Raw genomic sequence first — 23,547 nt, 5'->3', positions numbered from 1 at the left:
TCTGGAATACCTAAAAGAGCTCTTCTTAGAGCTACGCCGGGAGCCCACCTCTGATCGATATTCAGCTAAAGCTACTTCCTTACGTTGTTCAGCCCTCAACTGGGTGTGTTTGAGTGCAAACTCAGCAGCTCTTGCTTCAGCTCTAGCGGTGGCCTCAGCAGCTCTTGCTTCGGCCTCAGCTTGTAGCTGGAGCTCCTCTCGTCTTAGCTGCAGGTTAATTTGTGCAACTATCCGTGACGAGTTCCTAGACAGCCTAGTGCTTACATTTGAGGCGCTATCCTCAGGATGTATGTCAGCATCCAACATATCGGAGTACTCACATTCTTTTTGTTTGAAGTTATTTTTTAACGAGTTAAATTCGGGATTTACCCTATCACGAAGTTCTGCCAAATTTTCAAAAAGTTGTACTCAAAAGTGCATGGAAATGCCGTAAATCCTCTTCCAAAGTAGATAAGTTAGATCTAAAAATTATCAATTCCAGCTTATCACCCAAAGAACCTAGGGCTAGAGAAAATTCCCAAATTCGAATTAAAATATCCCTTCTAAGATACAGGACCTCCCTGACTAACTTAGCCTCATCATTATTGGGTCCCTCCTTAGAATGGCCTGCCCGACCACAAAGAACATCATCAGGTTAAAACCCAATCGAGTCGACGGCGGTCGAGTCCATGTCGACACCGAGTGTAGACATATTAAATATTGGGCTTAACAAATAAAAATTAAGTTACACACACACAAACAATTACAGTAGTTATAAAAACTTAACTGCAATGACCGTAAAAAAAGAAAAAAGACTTTAAATGCACAGTACCGTAGTTGTAGGTGTATATCAAGTCCAACCCCTTCTGGAGTCTTCCAATCTCGGCTATTGAAAGTTCCACACAACTTGCTTGGATTCGTCCAGTTGAATCTTCAAGCACAGATCGATAGTCTTTAATTTTCTTTCTTGACAATGAAAGTTTTGCTGCTTCCAGATGAAATGATAAAGTTCTTCAGATTTTTTTTTCTTTTTCTTGCTTAAGAACCAACAAAGAAACGTCTTTTATTTTTAGCTTGAAGTTCTTCGGTCCCAACTGACAAGAACACGTCTTTTATTTTTTTTCTTGATGTGCTTCTGTCCCAGCTGACAAGAACACGTCTTATATTTTTTTATGGTCACAGCGGAAAACCATAATATCTTCGTGGGAAAGTTGTAACATAAAATTCCCGAATCTTTTCGTCTGTAAGCAATGACACCGAAAAAATACTCTTCTGAAAACGTCTTTTCACGAATTGTATTTCAAGAAAAAATAGCCACAGACTGTCGAAAAGGGAGCGCAACACGTAGCCTACGCATTAAAACTTGTCACCACAATACAGATTACTGAGGATAAAAGACGGAAATTTCGTCTAGTTGGTAAGCACAAGCAAAACAGTTTTAATATTCGACCAACCTTTTCAAAAATACTTCTAAAATGGGAGAATTGATTGCGATATTTCAAATGCACGTAACCAGCTTCTGTGACGTAATAGTCCATATGCATTGTTATGCAATTTCACAGGTGTTCAAAAGGATTGTGCAATGTTTTATAGGTGTTACGAAGAGATGATGCAATCTCTGCTCATTTTTTTAGCAATATTCCATGACGTAAGACGCCAGGTTAATTATACCTTAATGGTTTTATGTGACGTTTGATTTGGGGAACGATTGTCCGTAAAACTACTGTAAGCTGTTCAAAACTAGTTCAGCGGCATCATAAGCAGGAGAGAAGATCGCGGATGTGTGGTTAGACAGTGGCTTAGTGCAATCCACAAAAACAAAGGCAACACAAAACATTGTGAGAGCTGCCGAGGATTGAAGCTTATGGGCCCATTGAAGCTTATGGAAGCTTATTGAAGCTTATTGAAGCTTATGGGCCCAAACCGCAAGCTCACAGCTTGCAGTTTGAGCACTGTGACAAGGTTGGCGAAAGTACCATTTTGTGGTTCTTTACATGCCACAAATGAAAAATTGCCACACGGAGGTAGGCTATATGCTATTGTGGCCATACCCACTCCACTGACGAGGCCAAAAGCCCAAAACAGTGCGCCACTGTCTGCAATTAAAAGTATGAGGTGAAATAGGCTAGCATATGCAGCCGACTAATTATACTTACCAACAACAAATATACTGCTTAGAATTGTAAGCGACTTACTGTTATGGTGAGTTGAGTGTTTTTGAAGGTCACTACGGGATTTTCGCAGTCCCCAGTCAGCTGTAAGAAGAGTTCTGTGATCGACTTGTCTACTTGCACAGGAAAGCTGGCCTCTCCTTCTGTAAAGAATGCCGATGAAAATATTTTCCCAATATGTTGCATTGATTAAGAGTTCTGTTTTATTGCGCACTATTCTCACATTTTTTCAGGAAAGTCATTGTAGGCTACTGAATGTTAGCTCTCGCTGTCTGTTATTATGACAAATTGTTATCTATTCCATGGTTACCTCAGACGTGGAGTGCAAAGCCACATAGTTTTATTTTAAGCGATGTTTATTTGACACCATCTTGCAATTATAATTATTCAACAACGTTTGATTTTGGACAAGGTCATAATGTTCACTTTCTAATGAGCGGATTTGTCTCCCACAAGCATCGCAGAATGTTTGCTATATCGACAGCAATCAGTCGGTGGAAAGCAATAAGAATGTGAATAACCAGCAAGGATGAGCAAACCGAACGCTGTTGAATGTGATAGGATGGTTCTTATTATTGTAGCTCCTGAGTACTGCAAACCAGTCGGCCATTTTTGTAGCTTCAATGGGGTTGTGCGACAGGATACCATGAAACCACTAGCGGCGGTACAACTGGGTCCTTCTAGACGAGAACTAGCCTTGCGCAGCATATCAGTGCTTCCACTTTGAAGGATTTTATCCCGAAATCGGGATTTTTCAACGCTTCAAAGGATAAAAAAGGGATTTGAAGAAAAGAAGGATTTTTTAGGGATTTTTAACAATTTTACAAGGAAATTTTGTCTTAAAAAGGGATTTGTTCTTTTTAGCAATTTTAAAGAAAATTTTATTCATATTCCCTTTCAAAAGTTCTAAAAACGACTGGAATAACGATGATCAGCTGGTTTCCGTCGCCACTCGCCATCCGGAAACCCTCTCATTCTCTCTTCTTTCACCCATTCTCGCCTTTCCGTCGCTTCTCGCTTGGTTGATTTCTATTCTTGGCATTTTGGGAATTGGAGTTTAGACGTAAGTTCAGTGAGTGAGTTAGTTTTAATTCTTTTAGTTAAAATTTGGTAGTCCGTTGATTTACGGTTGAATTTGAATAGCAATGACAAAGTTTAGTGAGCTTCGACGTACAGTGGCATGATAAGCTTAGGCTAGTGGTATCCTTCCGGTTTAGAAAAGTTAGTTATAGCCTATGCTAATCTATTATGGCGTGATAATACTAGAGCTAGCTAGACTGTGTGTAGGATATGTATAGTGTACACAGTCAGACTGAGTCAGTATCATGAATAGGCCTAGTATCTTAAAGTTTTTCATCAGTCTCAGATGATTGTGAAGATGTTACTGACAAGGAGAAAAAAGAGATAGCCTAGCCTATAGAGTTGAACAAGTTGGCACATCAAGGAAAACCAAACTAGACACAAAAAATAAATTTATTAATGGATGGATATTGGATACGATAATTCGTTACTGGACATTTACCACCTGTACATTTTCAGTGTTAGGGAGAAGTTAGGAGTCTGGGTGGGAAAGATTAGAGTGGTACCGGCACCGTAATTGGTAAATGATGTCCAGGACTCCAGGTGGTAAATGTCCCAGAACCGACTAACTGACAAGCAGTTTTTTGGCTGGACAGTGAACAAAGGAAGTAAACCATGTTATTGTAAAATATGTGTAGCCTACTATTCTAGTAAAACAACGTTGCTTCGACATATTGAGCTATAAACAATAGGCATGAATAGGCCTAGGCCTGAATTTTCATCAGCTTCAGATGATTGTGAATATGTTACTGATGAAGACAGAGAAAACAGATGTAGAGTTGATAAAGTTAGTGCATCAAATAAAACCAAAACTGCATACAAAAATAAATTTGTTAAAGGATGGCAAACTGACAAGCGGTTTTCAGGCTGGATATTGAATAAAGACAGCAAACCATATTGCAAAGTATGTGGCACTTTTGTGTACTGTACCAAAACAGGGTTAATTCGGTACGCTGCTACAGAAAAGCATCAAGTTAACTTTAATTCGGCAAGAAACACTGTAGGGGTCTCGGCAATGTTCGAAAGAAATAATGACACTAAATCTAATGACATTAAAATAAAATGATGCTCAGATTCCATCCTATAGCAGGCCTACTCAACAGTATGTTCTGATTCATAAAGTTATGAAATATGTGTAATTTCTTGTAATAACTAAAATGACAACCTTTATTCAGGTCATACTTTTGAAGTACCAGTCGGTAATAAATTTCATGAACAGCAAGGGCAACGCTGATGCAGAGTCAGTCTTAGAAATTTAATTTTGTATCAAGATTATCACCTATTCAGTCTGTTCCAATGACTATTGTTCCTCTGTAGCCTGAATGAGTGTAATTTGGTTCATTTTGCCTTTTTCTTTTCACCACTTAGGCTACATATGCAGTGCCAGTGTTCACTGTTCACAATTAGTAGGCTAATGTTTTTAATAACTGAGTCTGAGTGTTAAGAGTATTAAATGAGTGTTACTGTGCTCCTATGATGTAATCATGTGGTGTTTATACTACAGCAGGTGTGAATGTGTTGAGATACTTCTTGTGTGGTGTATTATTTATATTTCCTGCCATAATGCCACTAGACATTAATATGTCAAATTTATGGTATTAGATTGGGTTTGTCAACTAAATCAGCCATGCTACTGCCTACAAGGTGTTGTTTTTTTGTAGCAATTTGAATAGCCTACCGTACCACTTCTTCAATTCACTGATTTTCTGTTCTTTCAGGTTAAAACGTAACTTAGGTGAGATTAAAAACTTTAAAGTTGTATTATTGGCACCTTTTTTAACTTAAATAACGTCAAAAATAGCATCGCCTATCAAGGAAATTTTGAAGGATTTCCGACAGAGAAAAAAGGGATTTTTCAGGACAAAAAAGGAAATTGAAGAGGATTTATCAATTGTCAGAAGTGGAAACACTGCAGCATATAGACGATGCGTTGCACAGCGCTTGGTTATGCATGGGCGAAAGAATAACTTAAAATATGATTCGGATATGCATTGTAGTTATCAAAACATGTTTGTTTTTAGAAGGTTGGAATGCAGAGTGATACAAAAATAAGAAAAACATCTCATAAAGTTACAGAATTCTCATAAAGTTGCAAAAGTGCTTGTAATTAATTAAGTGTACAGTAGGGAGGGCCGTCGGAAACAGATCGCTTAGCAACTCGAGTTTCTTAGGAGGTTTGTCGAGTAAATGGCGAAATCGAAAACCATTTTTTAATTGAACGCCAGGAAGACGGTGCACAACACGGACCTAATCGGTAAATCACCCCATTCCAGGGATATTGCCAGGGTTGCCATACCGTCCTTATTTCTAAGATTTGTCTTTATTTTGAAGAACTCTATCTTAGAAAATATTACTGTCCTTATTGCTAGGAAATGTCCTTCTTTTTGATTTGAGTCCTTGTTTTGTCTTATTTTCAACAATTAGTGAATAAACTTAGTAGAATGACAGCCAAATCCCTACTACAGTAAAAGTAAACCTAGACCTGAGTTGTCGTGAGATGCACAAAGTATTTTTTTACGAACAATGAGTTGCTGGAACAGATAGTTTCTGGCAAACAATATGGCATGTGATATATAATGGCTCGTATAAATGCTGAGATTTGTTCAAAAACGTTTGTTTTATTTTGTATGAAAATTTAATTTTTCTGTTGTCCTAATTTTGGGGTCCATGTCGATGGCAACCCTGGCTATTGCAGTGGCGTATGTGCAGAGTGTGTGCTCCGCACACCCATCAAACATGGTTGATTCATCAATCATCATACAGTTAAACATGCAAGTAGGCTACTTGGTAGCCTATATAAATGGTTAAGGCATGGTATGCAAGTAGCCTATAAGTACTTGGTAGCCTATATAAAAGGTGATGGCAGGGTATGCAAGTTTCACTACCCAACAAAAGTGGGTGCAAGTATAGAATCCGCCACCCTGGTCAACATGACGTCACAAAACGGACGCAACTACTACATAAGAGGTGAAAAAAAGGATGCTGAAAAGCGGCGGAATGAAGGTGATAAAGCGGAATGGATATGGATTTTTTGATAATTTTACTGTGTTTTTACAATAAAAACATTAAACCAACGTCGAGTGTTGAATATAACTACCTAGAATGACATAAAATTTACCAAATTGCATCAATTCAGCTAAAAATTTACCCAATTAAACTTTAAAAATAAAAATATGAAACGTTTGCAACTAAATGTGTTGTAGCTATCTAATTTCAGCTCGCATTTTAATTTTTACAATAAAAGCACCAATCTAACGCAAATGCAAAGAGTATGTCTTGCTTTATGCACCTGAAAAGTTTCAGGTTTATATCTTATCTACAAAACTGGCAATCGTCGTTCAAACTTAGCCCGATCCTTATTCAGTATAAGCCACCCCTTGTTTGCTGTGATCGGTAAATAGTGCTTCCACTAAACTTGCTGTAGTTTTCTCGTTTCTGCTCGGATTTTAACAACTTTGCCATCGTTGGAAAGCACGATCATACATCTACACGAATCAATTAAACAGTAGCACAAAATAGGTACTAGCTTTATCTTGTGATAACTTAAACTTCACCAACTTGTAACGATTCTCAGCAATTTAATTTTTGCAATAAAATCATTAAATTTTTGCAAACTAAAAGAATATGTCTTGCTTTATGCACATGAAAACTTTCAGGTTTATATCTTATCCACAAAACTGGCAATCGTCGTTCAAACGTAGCCGCTCGGCGACACTTTTTTCCAATGCATTGTAAAGGCAAATCGATCCTTATTCAGTATACGCCACCCCCTGTTTGCAGTGATCGGTAAATAGTGCTTCCACTAAACTTGCTGTAGTTTTCTTGTTTCTGCTCGGATTTGAACAATTTTTCCATCGTTGGAAAGCACGATCATACATCTACACGAATTAATTGGCTACAAATCCAAAACAAGTACTATCTTTATCTTGTAATAACTTAAACTTCACCAACTTGTACCGATTCTCAGCAATTTAATTTTTACAATAAAATCATTAATGTTTTACAAATTGAAAGAGTATGTCTTGCTTTATGCACCTAAAAAGTTTCAGGTTCATATCTCATCTACCAAACGAGCAATCGTCGTTCAAACTTAACCGCCCAGCAAAGCTTTTTTTCAATGCATTGCATTGTAAAGGCGAATCGATCCTTATTCAGTATACGCCACCCTAGGGTGGCTCTTATTTGGCAAAAAATGAAAAAAAATTGAATTTTGTGTGGGACACCCTTTTAAAAGGTGAGGTTGTAAGAAAAAATAACACCTGTAAAAAATTTTTGAATTTCAAATTGATTTAGAGGTGGCCCTCCCCCCCTAAAGTTTTGCGCCCTCCTCCAAAATACAAAACCTGCATATCTCAAAAACTGCTTGAGCTAGAGATACGGTTTTTGTGTCAAAAGATGCAGAAAGCATGATTTCCTATCTGCTTTCTGAACAGTGATTGCGTCTATCTTGAGTAGAAAAGCAGTTATTTAGAAAAAACCTGTTTTCGGTATTCTAGCACAAAACAGTGCTAAACAAGTATTGTGGCCCAACCTATTCAATTAACAAAGTTCATAAACTAACCTGTAAAACTGGTAAAGCAATAAACGAAATAAGTATTCTTTAACTTTTATGCATTCATGCATAGCTAAAATAACCGTTTTTTATCATATTCCTTGGAGAAACTCCTGAGCGTGGAATCCGCTTTCCAGCTTCAGGTGCTATGCATCGCACTTGTTGGATGGCGAAGGCGATTTATGCAAAAAGCTTGATTTGCATTCATGGTATCTGTCCGAAGAAATGGTTGGACTAGCCTTGTTTGACTCTTGATTGTCTGTGGAAAGTAAAAAGCTAATGGTGGCAACCATGTTAGATGAAACAGGAGAACGTCCACCAAGCATCAAAGTAGATGCGTTTCTTAGCAATAAGGGTCTAGAACAGTATTACACCTCTAATTCAAAATGGCTTCTTCAGCTGTTGGGTGAAGATGAAGCAATAATTATACTTTCAAAGGATCTTGCTCATTGGACTGAAGATGGTGCATTTATTCAAGCTTTACACATGGCGAAGGGACTTTCAGTAGTGAATGACAGAGCAGAGAGAGGAGTTGCTCTAAGTCTAATCCAGGATTTTAACAAAATCTTAACTGAAGATGAGCCACAACTTCAGTTTCTTTTGCAAGTTGTTACTGAACACAGGAAACTGTTTCCAAATTCCAACAAGAACAATATTGTCGATTCTTCTTCGTTTAAACCTTCTTTGTTACTCCAGGGGTCAAGGGCTCTGTCTTTTACCACTCTTGGGCAGTGGCGATGCGGTTTAGATGCTTGAGCAAGTGTCGAGCAGCAATCCTTTGATTCGTCCATTTATCCATTGATTCGTCATCCAGTTCAAGCAGACCACGCACCCCATTTGGCGCAGTTACAGATGGTGTGGTCTGTGGTTTGTTCCTCTTTGCCACACTCACAGATTGCGGATGGAGCCATCCCCCATTTGTGCATGTTGGAGCGGAATAGTCTGACTCCTGTAGGCTAGCCCAGTACGCAGGCGGTTGAGCCGCACCCAGGCCTTCCTTGGCAAATTATGCATTCCGGTTGGATGGGGGCTGGTGTCGGAGATACAACTTTAGAGTCTTGAGGAGTTCTTCTTCCACTCTGAGCTCCATTTGTTGTCCTCCCAGGTAGTCGCGCTGATGGATTGGTCTTCAGCGGTTTTCATCAGGAGTTGTGCGTCACATACAAATGGTTGTCTCGATTTCAGTTGCCGAGGATGCTCGATTGCTCGCTCATAGACTCATAGAGACTTGAGTGGAGCAAGTGGTTGGGGTTCGTAGTGCGGCGAGAAAGAGACAGGATGGCTTCTTCGCGACGAAACTCAGTTGGTTGGTTGCCTGCAAGGACAGGGAAATTGTCCGATGGTGTAGGTCGCAGACATCCTGTCACGATACGCAAGGCAATATGTAAAATATTGTCGATAATATCGCTTCTTCCAGTACTGACCAGAATTACATTTTGAAATGAATATCGTTACCAGTGTTCCCTCTAAGGTGCAAAAATTAAGACAAAAAAACGAAATTTTGTAGACGGTTTCGTGGTCACAAAAAAGGTTGTAAAATCAAGATTTGGTCAAATGCGTTTTTTCTAAATAACTGCTTTTCTACTCAAGGTAGATGCATTCAATGTTCAGAAAGCAGATAGAAAACCATGTTTTCTGCATCTTTTAACACAAAAACTGTATCTCTAGCTGAAGTGGTTTTCGAGATATGCAGATTTGGTATTTTGAGGGAGGGCACAGAACTTTAGGGGGGGAGGGCCACCTCTAAATCAACTTCAAATTTAAAAAAAATTTGCAAGAGTTATTTTTTCTGACAACCTCACCACTTGAAAGGGTGTCCCAAGCAAAATTCAAAAACTCAATTTTAAGAGCCACCCTAACGCCACCCCCTGTTTGCAGTGATCGGTAAATAGTGCTTCCACTAAACTTGCTGTAGTTTTCTCGTTTCTGCTCGGATTTTAACAACTTTGCCATCGTTGGAAAGCACAATCATACATCTACACGAATCAATTAAACAGTAGCACAAAATAGGTACTAGCTTTATCTTGTGATAACTTAAACTTCACCAACTTGTAACGATTCTCAGCAATTTAATTTTTGCAATAAAATCATTAAATTTTTGCAAACTAAAAGAATATGTCTTGCTTTATGCACATGAAAACTTTCAAGTTTATATCTTATCCACAAAACTGGCAATCGTCGTTCAAACGTAGCCGCTCGGCGACACTTTTTTCCAATGCATTGTAAAGGCAAATCGATCCTTATTCAGTATACGCCACCCCCTGTTTGCAGTGATCGGTAAATAGTGCTTCCACTAAACTTGCTGTAGTTTTCTTGTTTCTGCTCGGATTTGAACAATTTTTCCATCGTTGGAAAGCACGATCATACATCTACACGAATTAATTGGCTACAAATCCAAAACAAGTACTATCTTTATCTTGTAATAACTTAAACTTCACCAACTTGTACCGATTCTCAGCAATTTAATTTTTACAATAAAATCATTAATGTTTTACAAATTGAAAGAGTATGTCTTGCTTTATGCACCTAAAAAGTTTCAGGTTCATATCTCATCTACCAAACGAGCAATCGTCGTTCAAACTTAACCGCCCAGCAAAGCTTTTTTTCAATGCATTGCATTGTAAAGGCGAATCGATCCTTATTCAGTATACGCCACCCCCTGTTTGCAGTGATCGGTAAATAGTGCTTCCACTAAACTTGCTGTAGTTTTCTCGTTTCTGCTCGGATTTTAACAATTTTACCACCGTTGGAAAGTACAATTACATATCTACCCGAATCAATTAAACACAAGCACAAAGTAAGTACTAACTTTATCTTAAGTAAATTACTGAGATTCGGTACAATTTGGTGAAGTTTAAGTTATCACAAGATGAAGCTAATACTTAGTTTGTGCTACTGTTTAAGTGATTCGTGTAGATGTATGATCGTGCTTTCCAACGATGGCAAAATTGTTAAAATCCGAGCAGAAACAAAAAAACTACAGCAAGTTTAGTGGAAGCACTATTTATCGATCACTGCAAACAGGGAGTGGCGTATACTGAATAAGGATCGATTCGCCTTTACAATGCATTGAAAAAAAGCTTCGCTGGGCGGTTAAGTTTGAACGACGATTGCTCGTTTGGTAGATAAGATATAAATCTGAAACTTTTCAGGTGAATAAAGCAAGACATACCCTTTCATTTACAAAAGATTATTGATTTTATTGAATAAAGTAAATTGCTGAGAATCGGTACAATTTGGTGAAGTTTAAGTTATTACAAGAAAAAGATGGTAGGGGAGAGTGTCCAACAGTGCCCCGCTTTTTGGAAAATTGAGGTTTAGACATCAAAACAAAAATTTTTTTCAAATTTTTTTTTCCTATTATGAAAATTCCTCCTTTTCTTTAGTATTTCCACATAAAAAAAAGTTTAAAAGTTTTACACAAACTTCATAATCAGGCATTAAAAATCACCTGTCAAAGTGGGGCACTGTTGGATATGGTATCCAACAGTGCCCCGGGTGGGATCCAACATTGCCCCTATCAAAGTAATTGGTGTCTTTAGTTGCAATGTTGAGCCACTCTTTTTGCAATGATTACCCTAGATATGAAACTTGTGTTAGTACCGGTATTGTTTTACATGATGGATGTCACTGAGCTGGTCAGGTCAAGACAAAACCTTTTAAAAGTGGTAGCCTACATATGCTTCACAATTATCACAGACACAAAATATAACAGCAACAATTATCATAACATGTAGGACACGCTATCTGCCCGTCGTGGTGACTGCGCTTGAACGAAAGAATGCGAATAGGTTCCAAGGAACCATGCGAACACACTGAGCTGTAGTTTATCGAACAGCCCAAGTTGATTTAATTAGAGCTGTAATTACCTTTTTAAAAGCTTTGGTGTTATGACATAACTACCAATTGCAATGACAAGGAAGGTGTTTATTCAACAGTCAATCAGTGAAAGAACATGCAATGCAGGATATTAAAGACATCATTGATTCGGCCACATGGAAGGTATGATTAACACAAGATACAGACACAACACACTTTAGTAGGCCTATAATGACATGTGGTTCACAAGAAATCGCTTGGTTTATGGAGCAAAATAACCAAATTTGACAGACAAAATTACTAAACCATAGGCCCACATATAGTTCAGGCATGAAGCTTCTTCCACAGCCGAAACTTAGGCTACCAAAAACTCCCCAACACCTATAATATTGTTGATATAACATAAAATGTTGATAATCATTTTGGCACTGCATATTGATTAATAAAATCTCATGGCTTCCAACAGTGCTCCACCGGGGCACTGTAGGAGACCTCAGGGTGGGGCACTGTTGGAACCACGGGCCTACAAGATAAAATGGCGTCAGTTTTTTTTACCGAGGCCTACGATCTGAAACGTTATTACTGAAACCTAGTCTAGTGGCTGACAAAGCATGAAAAACTTGTGAAGCATCCCTGAAGCCACCGTAAAAACTGCAACAAAAAAAGTTATAAAGTTCTGAAAATTTACTTTTTACCCCCTAAAACAAACTTTCATTTCTGCCAACAACAAGCAATGACTTGTTTCTGCCTAACTTAGTTTCAGCAGCTTCTACGGACCACGTGACCATGGTAATGTACGGTTGAGTGAATAATTTGTCACGGATTGTGAAAAACGATGGGAGGGGCACTGTAGGCACCCGGGGCACTGTTGGGCACTCTTCCCTACTTGTTTTGGATTTGTAGCCAATTGATTCGTGTAGATGTATGATCTTGCTTTCCAACAATCGCAAAATTGTTAAAATCCGAGCAGAAATGAGAAAACTACCGCAAGTTTAGTTGAAGCACTATTTACCGATCACAGCAAACAGGGGGTGGCGTATAGTGAATAAGGATCGATTCGCCTTTACAATGCATTGAAAAAAAGCTTCGCTGGGCGATTAAGTTTGAACGACGATTGCTCGTTTGGTAGATGAGATATAAACCTGAAACTTTTCATGTGAATAAAGCAAGACATACTCTTTCCATTTGCAAAAATATTAATGATTTTATTGTAAAAATTAAACTGCTGAGAATCGGTAAAAGTTGGTGAAGTTTAAGTTATCACAAGATAAAATTAGTACGTACTTTGTGCTTGTGTTTAATTGATTCAAGTAGATATATAATTGTACTTTCCAACGATGGCAAAATTGTTAAAATCCGAGCAGAAATGAGAGTAGATAAGATATAAACTTGAAACTTTCTAGGTGCATAAAGCAAGACATATCCTTTCAATATGCTAAAGTTTAATGATTTTATTGAATAAAGTAAATTACTGAGAATCGGTACAATTTGGTGAAGTTTAAGTTATCACAAGATGAAGCTAATACTTAGTTTGTGCTACTGTGTAAGTGATTCGTGTAGATGTATGATCGTGCTTTCCAACGATGGCAAAATTGTTATCGTTGGAAAGTACAATTTTGCAATTTTGCCATCGTTGGAAAGTACAATTATATATCTACTTGAATCAATTAAACACAAGCACAAAGTACAGTACGTACTAATTTTATCTTGTGATAACTTAAACTTCACCAACTTGTACCAATTTTCAGCAGTTTAATTTTTACAATAAAATCATTAATCTTTTGCAAATGGAAAGAGTATGTCTTGCTTTATGTACCTGAAAAGTTTCAGATTTATATCTTATCTACCAAACGAGCAATCGTCGTCCAAACTTAACCGCCCAGCGAAGCTTTTTTTCAATGCATTGTAAAGGCGAATCGAGCCTTATTCGGTATACGCCACCCCCTGTTTGCTGTGATCGGTAAATAGTGCTTCCACTAAACTTGCTGTAGTTTTCTCGTTTCTGTTCGGATTTTAACAATTTTGCCATCGTTGGAAAGCACGATCATACATCTACACGAATCAATTGGCTACAAATCCAAAACAAGAACCATCTTTTTCTTGTGATAACTTAAACTTCACCAACTTGTACCGATTCTCAGCAATTTACTTTATACAATAAAATTATTAAACTTTTGCAAATTGAAAGAGTATGTCTTACTTTATTCACATGAAAAGTTTCAAGTTTATATCTTATCTACAAAACTGGCAATCGTCGTTCAAACGTAACATGTTTTGGTAATAGAGCTAAGTCGCTATGTTTTCTTGTTGCGTATTCCTGGTTGAGATATTTGAATGTTTGGTATTGGCAAAACTCGATCTTTTAATGCAGTTTCGTTTAAAATTAGGCAAACTTTGTTTTAGAGACGTAAAGACTGAAAGCATCATTTTCAATATCGTAACGTCACACGCGTGCTAATGGGGGGTTGTAACCCCCAACCCCCCCCACCCCCCCCTTGGCTACAGAACTGGTAGGAAGGCTATGAGCTACCCTCCAAACAATCCCCATTCAAAGGGTTTAAATTGTGTTGCGTGTTCTTTGAACTGGACAAATGACAAAAACGGCTAGCATCTTGCTCTTTTCCTAGATGTGAGATGTATCAGTGTTGTCCAAATACGAAGGACGATTGCTCGCTTTATAGATAAGACATAAACCTGAACTTTTCAGTTGCATGAAGCAAGACATACCCTTTCAATTTGCTAAGGTTTAATGATTTTATTGTAAAAATTAAATTGCTGAGAATCGTTACAAGTTGGTGAAGTTTAAGTTATTACAAGATAAAGTTAGTACTTTTTCTGGATTCGTAGCCAATTGATTCGTTTAGATGTATGATCTTCCTTTCCAACGATGGCAAATTGTTAAAATCCGAGGAGAAACGAGAAAACTACAGCAAGTTTAGTGGAAGCACTATTCACCGATCACAGCAAACAGGGGGTGGCGTATACTGAATAAGGATTGATTCGACTTTACAGTACAATGCATTGAAAAAAAGCTTCGCTGGGCGGTTAAGTTTGAACAACGATTGCTCGTTTGGTAGATAAGATATAAATCTGAAACTTTTCAGGTGCATAAAGCAAGACATACTCTTTTAATTTGGAAAAGATTAATGATTTTATTGCAAAAATTAAACTGCTGAAAATCGGTACAAGTTGGTGAAGTTTAAGTTACTACAAGATAAAGATAGTACTTGTTTTGGATTTGTAGCCAATTGATTCGGGTAGATGTATGATTGTGCTTTCCAACGATGGCAAAATTGTTCTAATCCGAGCAGAAACAAGAAAACTACAGCAAGTTTAGTTGAAGCACTATTTACCGATCACTGCAAACAGGGGGTGGCGTATACTGAATAAGGATCGATTCGCCTTTACAATGCATTGAAAAAAGCTTCGCTGGGCGGTTAAGTTTGAACAACGATTGCCCGTTTGGTAGATGAGATATAAACCTGAAACTTTTCAGGTGCATAAAGCAAGACATGCTCTTTCAATTTGTAAAGGATTAATGATTTTCTTGTGAAAATTAAATTGCTGAGAATCGTTACAAGTTGGTGAGGTTTAAGTTATCACAAGATTAATTTGGTACTTAATTTGTGATTGCATTTAATTGATTCGGGTATATATATAATTTTACTTTCCAACGATGGCAAAATTGTTAAAATCCGAGCAGAAACGAGAAAACTACAGCAAGTTTAGTAGAAGCACTATTTACCGATCACAGCAAACAGGGGGTGGCGTATACTGAATAAGGATCGATTCGCCTTTACAATGCATTGGAAAAAAGTGTCGCCGAGCGGCTACGTTTGAACGACGATTGCCAGTTTTGTAGATAAGATATAAACTTGAAACTTTCTAGGTGCATAAAGCAAGACATACCCTTTCAATTTGCAAAATATTAATGATTTTATTGTAAAAATTAAATTGCTGAGAATTGGTACAAGTTGGTGAAGTTTAAGTTATCACAAGATAAAGTTAGTGCTTACTTTGTGCTTGTGTTTAATAGATTCGGCTAGATATATAATTGTACTTTCCAACGATGGCAAATTGTTGAAATCCAAGCAAAAATGAGAAAACTACAGCACTTTCAGTGGAAGGACTATTTACCGATCACTGTAAACAAGGGGTGGCGTATACTGAATAAGGATCGATTCGCCTTTACAATTATTATTATTATTATTGTAACTGTCTCCGCCGCCAGTGTAGCCAAATCGTTTGGCATCCGCTGGCTTCGATCAGTCTTTCAACAAGGTTGATAGGATCTCCATTCTGTTTTGTTCATTGCGATGTTTTGCAATCGATGGAGATGTGGTGAGCTGAGCAGGGATCCCAGGCCAGCTTTTCTGATGTCATATCTCAGCAGTTGTAATAAATTGGTACGGTGACGTCCGGTTCGGCCTTGGTACTTTTTGCTGCCAATTATTGCAAATTCAAGGGCTTTCTGGGGAGGTGAGTCCTGGTGAAGTCTCAGAATGTGATCGCCTTTACAATGCATTGGAAAAAAGCTTCGCTGGGCGGTTAAGTTTGAACGACGATTGCTCGTTTGGTAGATGAGATATCAATCTGAAACTTTTCAGGTGCATAAAGCAAGACATACTATTTCCATTTGCATAAGATTAATGATTTTATTGTAAAAATTAAATTGCTGAGAATTGGTACAAGTTGGTGAAGTTTAAGTTACAAGATAAAGATAGTACTTGTTCTGGATTTGTAGCCAATTGATTCGTGTAGATGTATGATCGTACTTTCCAACGATGGCAAAATTGTTAAAATCCGAGCAGAAACGAGAAAACTACAGCAAGTTTAGTGGAAGCACTATTTACCGATCACTGCAAACAGGGGGTGGCGTATAACGTACTGAATAAGGATCGATTCGCCTTTACAATGCATTGAAAAAAAGCTTCGCTGAGCGGTTAAGTTTGAACGACGATTGCTCGTTTGGTAGATGAGATATAAACCTGAAACTTTTCAGGTGCATAAATCAAGACATACTTTTTCCATTTGCAGAATATTAATGATTTTATTGTAAAAATTAAATTGCTGAGAATCGGTGCAAGTTGGTGAAGTTTAAGTTATTACAAGTTAAAGATAGTACTTGTTCTGGATTTGTAGCCAATTGATTCGTGTAGATGTATGATCGTACTTTCCAACGATGGCAAAATTGTTAAAATCCAAGCAGAAACGAGAAAACTACAGCAAGTTTAGTGGAAGCACTATTTACCGATCACTGCAAACAAGGGGTGGCGTATACTGAATATGGATCGATTCGCCTTTACAATGCATTGAAAAAAAGCTTTGCTGGTCGGTTAAGTTTGAACGACGATTGCTCGTTTGGTAGATGAGATATGAACCTGAAACTTTTCAGGTGAATAAAGCAAGACATACTCTTTCAATTTCTAAAACATTAATGATTTTATTGTGAAAATTAAATTGCTGAGAATCGGTACAAGTTGGTGAAGTTTAAGTTATTACAAGATAAAGATAGTACTTGTTTTGGATTTGTAGCTAATTGATTCGGGTAGATGTATGATCGTGCTTTCCAACGATGGAAAAATTGTTCAAATCTGAGCAGAAACAAGAAAACTACAGCAAGTTTAGTGGAAGCACTATTTACCGATCACTGCAAACAGGGGGTGGCGTATACTGAATAAGGATCGATTTGCCTTTACAATGCATTGGAAAAAAGTGTCGCCGAGCGGCTACGTTTGAACGACGATTGCCAGTTTTGTGGATAAGATATAAACTTGAAAGTTTTCATGTGCATAAAGCAAGACATATTCTTTTAGTTTGCAAAAATTTAATGATTTTATTGCAAAAATTAAATTGCTGAGAATCGGTACAAGTTGGTGAAGTTTAAGTTATCACAAGATAAAGCTAGTACCTATTTTGTGCGACTGTTTAATTGATTCGTGTAGATGTATGATCGTGCTTTCCAACGATGGCAAAATTGTTAAAATCCGAACAGAAACGAGAAAACTACAGCAAGTTTAGTGGAAGCACTATTTACCGATCACAGCAAACAAGGGGTGGCTTATACTGAATAAGGATCGATTCGCCTTTACAATGCATTGGTAAAAAGTGTCGCCGAGCGGCTACGTTTGAACGACGATTGCCCGTTTTGTAGATAAGATATAAACCTGAAACTTTCCAGGTGCATAAAGCAAGACATACTCTTTGCATTTGCGTTAGATTGGTAGGCTACTTTTATTGTAAAAATTAAAATGCGAGCTGAAATTAGATAGCTACAACACATTTAGTTGCAAACGTTTCATATTTTTATTTTTAAAGTTTAATTGGATAAATTTTTAGCTGAATTGATGCAATTTGGTAAATTTTATGTCATTCTAGGTAGTTATATTCAACACTCGACGTTGGTTTAATGTTTTTATTGTAAAAACACAGTAAAATTGTCAAAAAATCCATATCCATTCCGCTTTATCACCTTCATTCCGCCGCTTTTCAACATCCTTTTTTTCACCCTTTATGTAGTAGTTGCGTCCGTTTTGTGACGTCACGTTGACTAGCGTGGCGGATTCTATACTTGCACCCAAAAGTGCAGAGACAAATTTTTGAAATGGCAGAAAATGTTAAGGAGACTGTTGTGAAGGAAATTAAAGAACCTGGCTTGTTCAGCATTGCAGTGGATGAGTCCACTGGAGTTCGATCTTGTGCACAGATGCTAGTTTACGTCCATTACAAAATAAAAGATGGTATTAAAGAAGAGTTTTTATTTAATATCATCAAAAGGCAAATGCTTTGAATCAAAAGGCAATGCTTTGAATCGGTTATTTCAGCTAAGAAGAGAAGTAAAGGCATTTATGCAGAATAAAATTGATAGTGAAATGCAAAAGAAGCAAACTGCCAAACAAATCCAAAAACAAAATGGCATGATTGAAAAAAAAATGATTGATGTGATGAATGCTGATAACTTTGAAGAAAATCTTGCTTATTTAACTGACATGTTTACGGAGTTAAATCATCTCAATTTATTATTACAAGGAAGAGACAGCACAATCATAGACTTCAAGGACATTATTAAAGGATTATAGCTACAAAAACTGCTCTGTCTCCCTCTCTGCCTGTCACCACAAGTCGATACCTTGTCATGCAATGTGTTCGAAAAGCCTGTTTACTTATTTGCTTTTATAGCCACAGCAATGTTAAATCAAGCCTAAAATGTATCAAACTTGGTAATATGCACCTTCTTACCCTCACATCAACACAACACTGCACTCCCATCCCACCCATATCAGCTGTACGCGCGTTACGCAAAGCGTGCTAAAGCTTGAAGCAATCACTGCGAGCGTGTTGCTAGGACCCAGTTGTAGCGCCACCGAGTGGATCGCACAACCCCATTGAAAATGTTTTCAATATCTAATCACGAAAAGTAAGCCATAGGCTAGTTTTGCATAGATGTTTTAGAATTAGATGAACGGTCTAAATTCTTCATGGCAGTTACCAAACTTTGCAAACAAAATACGTTACATTTACGGAAAGTAAATTGTAAGTTGTGATTACAAGACAAACTCAGTTGTTTCTGCGAGATCAAGGCATACATTGTCAAACTATGGTGATGGTGGAATATAGTTGATACATAATTTAAACATGGCATGCAATTTGTTTTACACAAGTTAAAAATATCATTTATACTCTCGTTGTTGATATCCCCAATCCTCTCTTACCAGCAAATAGCTTGTAGTCAATATCCACTACACCCTGCTTGACTGTGCTGTCAATGACCTCTGTGGCCCGGAAGATGTCGCTCTTTGTCACAACCAGAATGTTCCCTCCTGTACTTTGGGCAATGTAGTCGAATAATTCGTAACCTCGGCGAAACGACGTGGTTAAGCATCTTCTGTTTTCCAACTCATTTTCAGTCCTGACAATAAATGAAACGCCATTCAGTGTCGGTCTTGGTTGTTGATATTTTTTTGTTGCGTACGTTTGAGAACCGTAGTATATATGTTGTCGCTGGCCGACTGAGAGCCTATAGTGTAAACCAAGTTTGACTTTCCGCCTCGGATTATTACAATCTCTAGAGAACGATTCTCACATTATCTACATGTTTCAAACGTTTAGCTTTTAATGAGATTTGAGTGAGTCTGAACAATAATTAAACAGGTTGATTAAAAATCCTTGAAACAGGTCCAGGCAGTGGAGTATACAGAGAAGATATTGAACCCTGCAGGGCCGTGTGAGCATCATCTCGCTCTCCTCCCGAAATCCACTAATGGGTCCCTATATGTTTAAAGATGGCTCTTAAAAATTGAACAAGAAAGAGTTAGGTTATAGCCCCAAACTGTAGAAAAGAATTCACATTTACAATTTCAACAAACCGTAAACAACCTTAGGCTACTCTAATATTAAAAAAAGCAGTAGAAATGCCAACAATGCAGTAGCGAATCTAGAAAAAGTTGGAAAAAGACCAGAGTTTTCACAAATCAAAAATTTATACGACATACGGACAATGCAAAACGTAACGTCCAAAAAAATGCACCTGAAAAAAATGCACCTGAAAAATTTTACAAATCTAATCTTGTTGTGGTCACTTTTTAGGCATTTTGAAGGCAATAATTTCTTTTTATCAAAGTGCACATTTTTTGTGTAACAATATGTTGCTGTGTGCGTAACCAAATTTGTCAAATTAAAACTGAATTTGAGTAGAAGGTTTAGTTTAAAATTTATTCAGCCTACAATTTCAAAAAAAAAAAACTTTATTCACGACCATAAAAAGGATTTCAGTAATTTATTTCTTGAAATTTTTATAGCCCTATATATGTTATAGTGTTATAGAGCTTTTGTAGCAGCCTTTTTCTTTTTTAAATAGTCAAAAAACATTAAAAATACTAAAATTAGAGGCTCCTACACAGCCGTGGGCCTCCGGCCGGTAAGCATGGGAGCGGTTAACACGGCCCTGGGACCATGGTCTTTTCACATTATTTAACAATTATAATTTTAAAATTTGGTTGGTTTTTGGATGTGTCCCCCACATTCTTGTTAACGCACCACGGCCGACCAACATAGCGATTAACTAATCGACCAATCAATTTTCTTCCAACCTTGAATTGTTTATAAAAATAAACTATTAACACTAATTTTAAATCTAATTATAGGTCTATGAATTCCAGTAAATGCAATAAGCTCGTCTATCCAAGGCCTAGATTAGTAAAGTCTAGTCTAGGGCGTTTTGTATATTGAGTTCGACAGTTCGTATTACCTTACCTCGTGAATTTGTATTTTTTCTGTTTCGTATTGTGGAAACTTTCACTAGCCTTTACTGAAGCTTATGGTAGTGTAAAAAGGGCTGCTGTTTGTTCAAATATTCAAGGCGGCAGATGGTGCTGCTATGCCACTATGTAGATCAGTGGTTCTTAACCTTTTTCAACACGGGGCCAAATTCAAAACTTGGATTTTGTTCAGGGCCGCAACAAAACAAATGCAATTTAATGTGAAACTTAATGTGCATTGACTTAATAAGTTTCCCAACACGAGGGGAATATTGGAAGATGCGGTAGACCTACTCAACAGCTGGTCAAATGATGGTTCGTCAATCGGTTGTGATGGTTGAATCTAATTCCAACCATTTTGCTGTAAAAACTGGGTCAAATGTGCTTCAAGACTAGAACAACATTCAGAAAACATATATAACCTATCTCTTTCTGTTGAACCGTGAATGGAGCACAAGTGAGACATTGCTCGCAAATGTTAAAGTTTGGTGTAACTCCCCTGACAAACACAGCCAATTGCTCTATATCCATAGTGTGTAGAAACGTTATTAGGCTATACGCTAAGGCTTTTTTGCAAGAACGTAAGTTATGTGACAACCATGTATTCTCGCCATTTGGGGAGGTCTTCTGGAACAATTAATAATTTTTGCTGCAACAATGAGAACCGCAAGAAGAATGGTTGAGGACCGTGGTAGAGAATCACTGGTGCAGACCATACTGGATTTTTTTTTGAGTTAATTGCAAAGGCTCACCTGGTATAGAATCGGCACTGAGTCGTTGGAATTCTGTTTGTGAGCAAGAAGATAATTTTTATGTTTTTCTGCTTCGCTTGTGCGACAACGACATCCTGCAAACAAAAATGAAATGATGACTTGCCTGAAAGGTTTCTACAATAGCCAGCACTGCTAATATCATGGCTAATAATGAAATACATTGATTACGAAAGAAATTGTGTGACTAAATTTGTTTGTAAACAACTTCAAATACTCGTCGTGTGAGCGTCTGTGAGCGTCTGGGGCCGAGGGTCTATCCTTTTACCACCCCAGATTCACGATGTTCCGGACTACACTGGAAATCTACTAGAGAGCAGCCATTCTTTGGTTTCATCATCCATGACGCGCAGACCTTCCACTCCGTTAGGTGGCTTGAAGATGGAGCAGTCATTGATGATGTGGTCTGCGGTCTGTTCCTCGGCACCACATTCCCAGAAGGAGGAAGAGGCCATTCCCCATTGGTGCATGGTTGAGCGGACAAGCCCGACGCCCGTACGGAGACGGTTGAGGCGCACCCATGCCTGTCTTGGTAGTGTTAGACCGATGGGGCGTGTGTCGGCGTCGGGGATGAACGAATAGAGTCGGCGGTTGACCTCCATTCAGAACTCCATTTATGGTCCGCCCAAGCAGCCGCAGAGATGTTTTGTACATCAGCTTCGTTGATAAGAAGTTGAGCGGCTGGCACGAATAGGTGTCTTGATTTCAGTCAACGGGGGTGCTCGTTTGGAAAAGCAGAGATTTTGTGGTGGAGAAGGTGATTAGGCTCCAGAACCTGTCGACCGAGGGACAGAGACCGGACGTCGACCGAGGCTCAATTAGCCTCAAATACTAATTATGTAGAATAATTCTAGGAATATGATGACGATCAACAGGATGATCAGAAGCAATACAATTGAAGAGAGTAAATGTTTTTCATGACTCATGTTCAACATGTCAAAAAAATCAACTGACTTCACTACTTTTGTTACCGATATGTTCAACAGAAACCTTAACTTAAAAATTACCAACAATCTTCTTCTTCGTCGTGTGATTCTCTGGGGCCGAGAGTCTACCTTTTACTATCACAAATTTACGATGTTCCCGGACTACACTGGAAATCTACTAGAGAGCAGCCAGTCTTTCATCATCCAAGACACGCAGACCCAGGAGCCCCCCCAGCCCTCAATTTTTCTGCAGATGGAGGGGCAGGGAGGCAATGGTGCCCTTTTAAAGTCATGTAAGCTACTGCACATTTTGCAATATAACAATTTCTGCCATTCGCTTTTAGCCTAATTATAATCTTTCATTTTTGCCTCAAAATAATATTTACGGCACAAAATTTTGCAACACAGTACAGGCCTTAAAACTCGTTTTTTTTTCGGCAGCCATTGTGGCCTACCTGGAGCTCCTTCTCGGAGGCCAAATCTGCGTGCTTGGAGGCCTAAATAAAAATAACGATAGCACAAGTAAATAGAATTAAACTTGCAACAATGCTAAAATGATCACTTAGCGTTGTTGAAGTCTGGGCCTGGGCGACGTCCTACAATAGAATCGTTGCACTACGCAATAACTGCTTTATCGGGATTGTAATCCAGTACTGCGGGACCATCTAAAGACACTCGCACGAGTGTCTCCAACGTAGCTGATTTTACAGAAGTTCGCCACTCCCCTAGAATTCTTCTTAACAACGAAAAACAACGTTCGACATGTGTTGACGATGACGGCAAGGTAATAAGTATTTCAATGATGCGAAGGACATTACTAAAAGAAGCATAGTTTTTGCAAAATATGATCAAAAAATGTTTTCTCCTCACATGTCAACTAACCTAGTTCTCCTTTTTAACAACGATTCAATGTCCGACAACATCGAATCGACATAAAAATGACAATATTGCGATGTAAATTAGCACTTCGGATTACAAACAAGACTTACAGCG

General features: G+C 38.1%; 1 protein-coding gene across 2 annotated transcripts in view; it reads right to left on the bottom strand.

Annotated features, from left to right (window-relative positions):
* Positions 1-23,547, bottom strand: part of LOC145780720 (inter-alpha-trypsin inhibitor heavy chain H3-like) — a 162,032-nt gene that overhangs the window by 121,421 nt on the left and 17,064 nt on the right. The window contains exons 5-7 of one of the 2 annotated variants that reach the window (XM_082592341.1): positions 21,611-21,705; positions 19,314-19,510; positions 2,175-2,293 (exon numbers count right to left, since the gene is read on the bottom strand). In XM_082592341.1, the coding sequence (XP_082448467.1) occupies positions 2,175-2,293; positions 19,314-19,510; positions 21,611-21,705 (411 nt within the window). The remainder of the gene's footprint in view (positions 1-2,174; positions 2,294-19,313; positions 19,511-21,610; positions 21,706-23,547) is intronic. The other variant, XM_082592342.1, reaches the window with a different exon arrangement.

Source organism: Aplidium turbinatum, chromosome 12, assembly GCF_918807975.1.
Source record: "Aplidium turbinatum chromosome 12, kaAplTurb1.1, whole genome shotgun sequence".
Taxonomy (NCBI): domain Eukaryota; kingdom Metazoa; phylum Chordata; class Ascidiacea; order Aplousobranchia; family Polyclinidae; genus Aplidium; species Aplidium turbinatum.
This window is presented reverse-complemented; position numbering and strand designations above follow the sequence as displayed.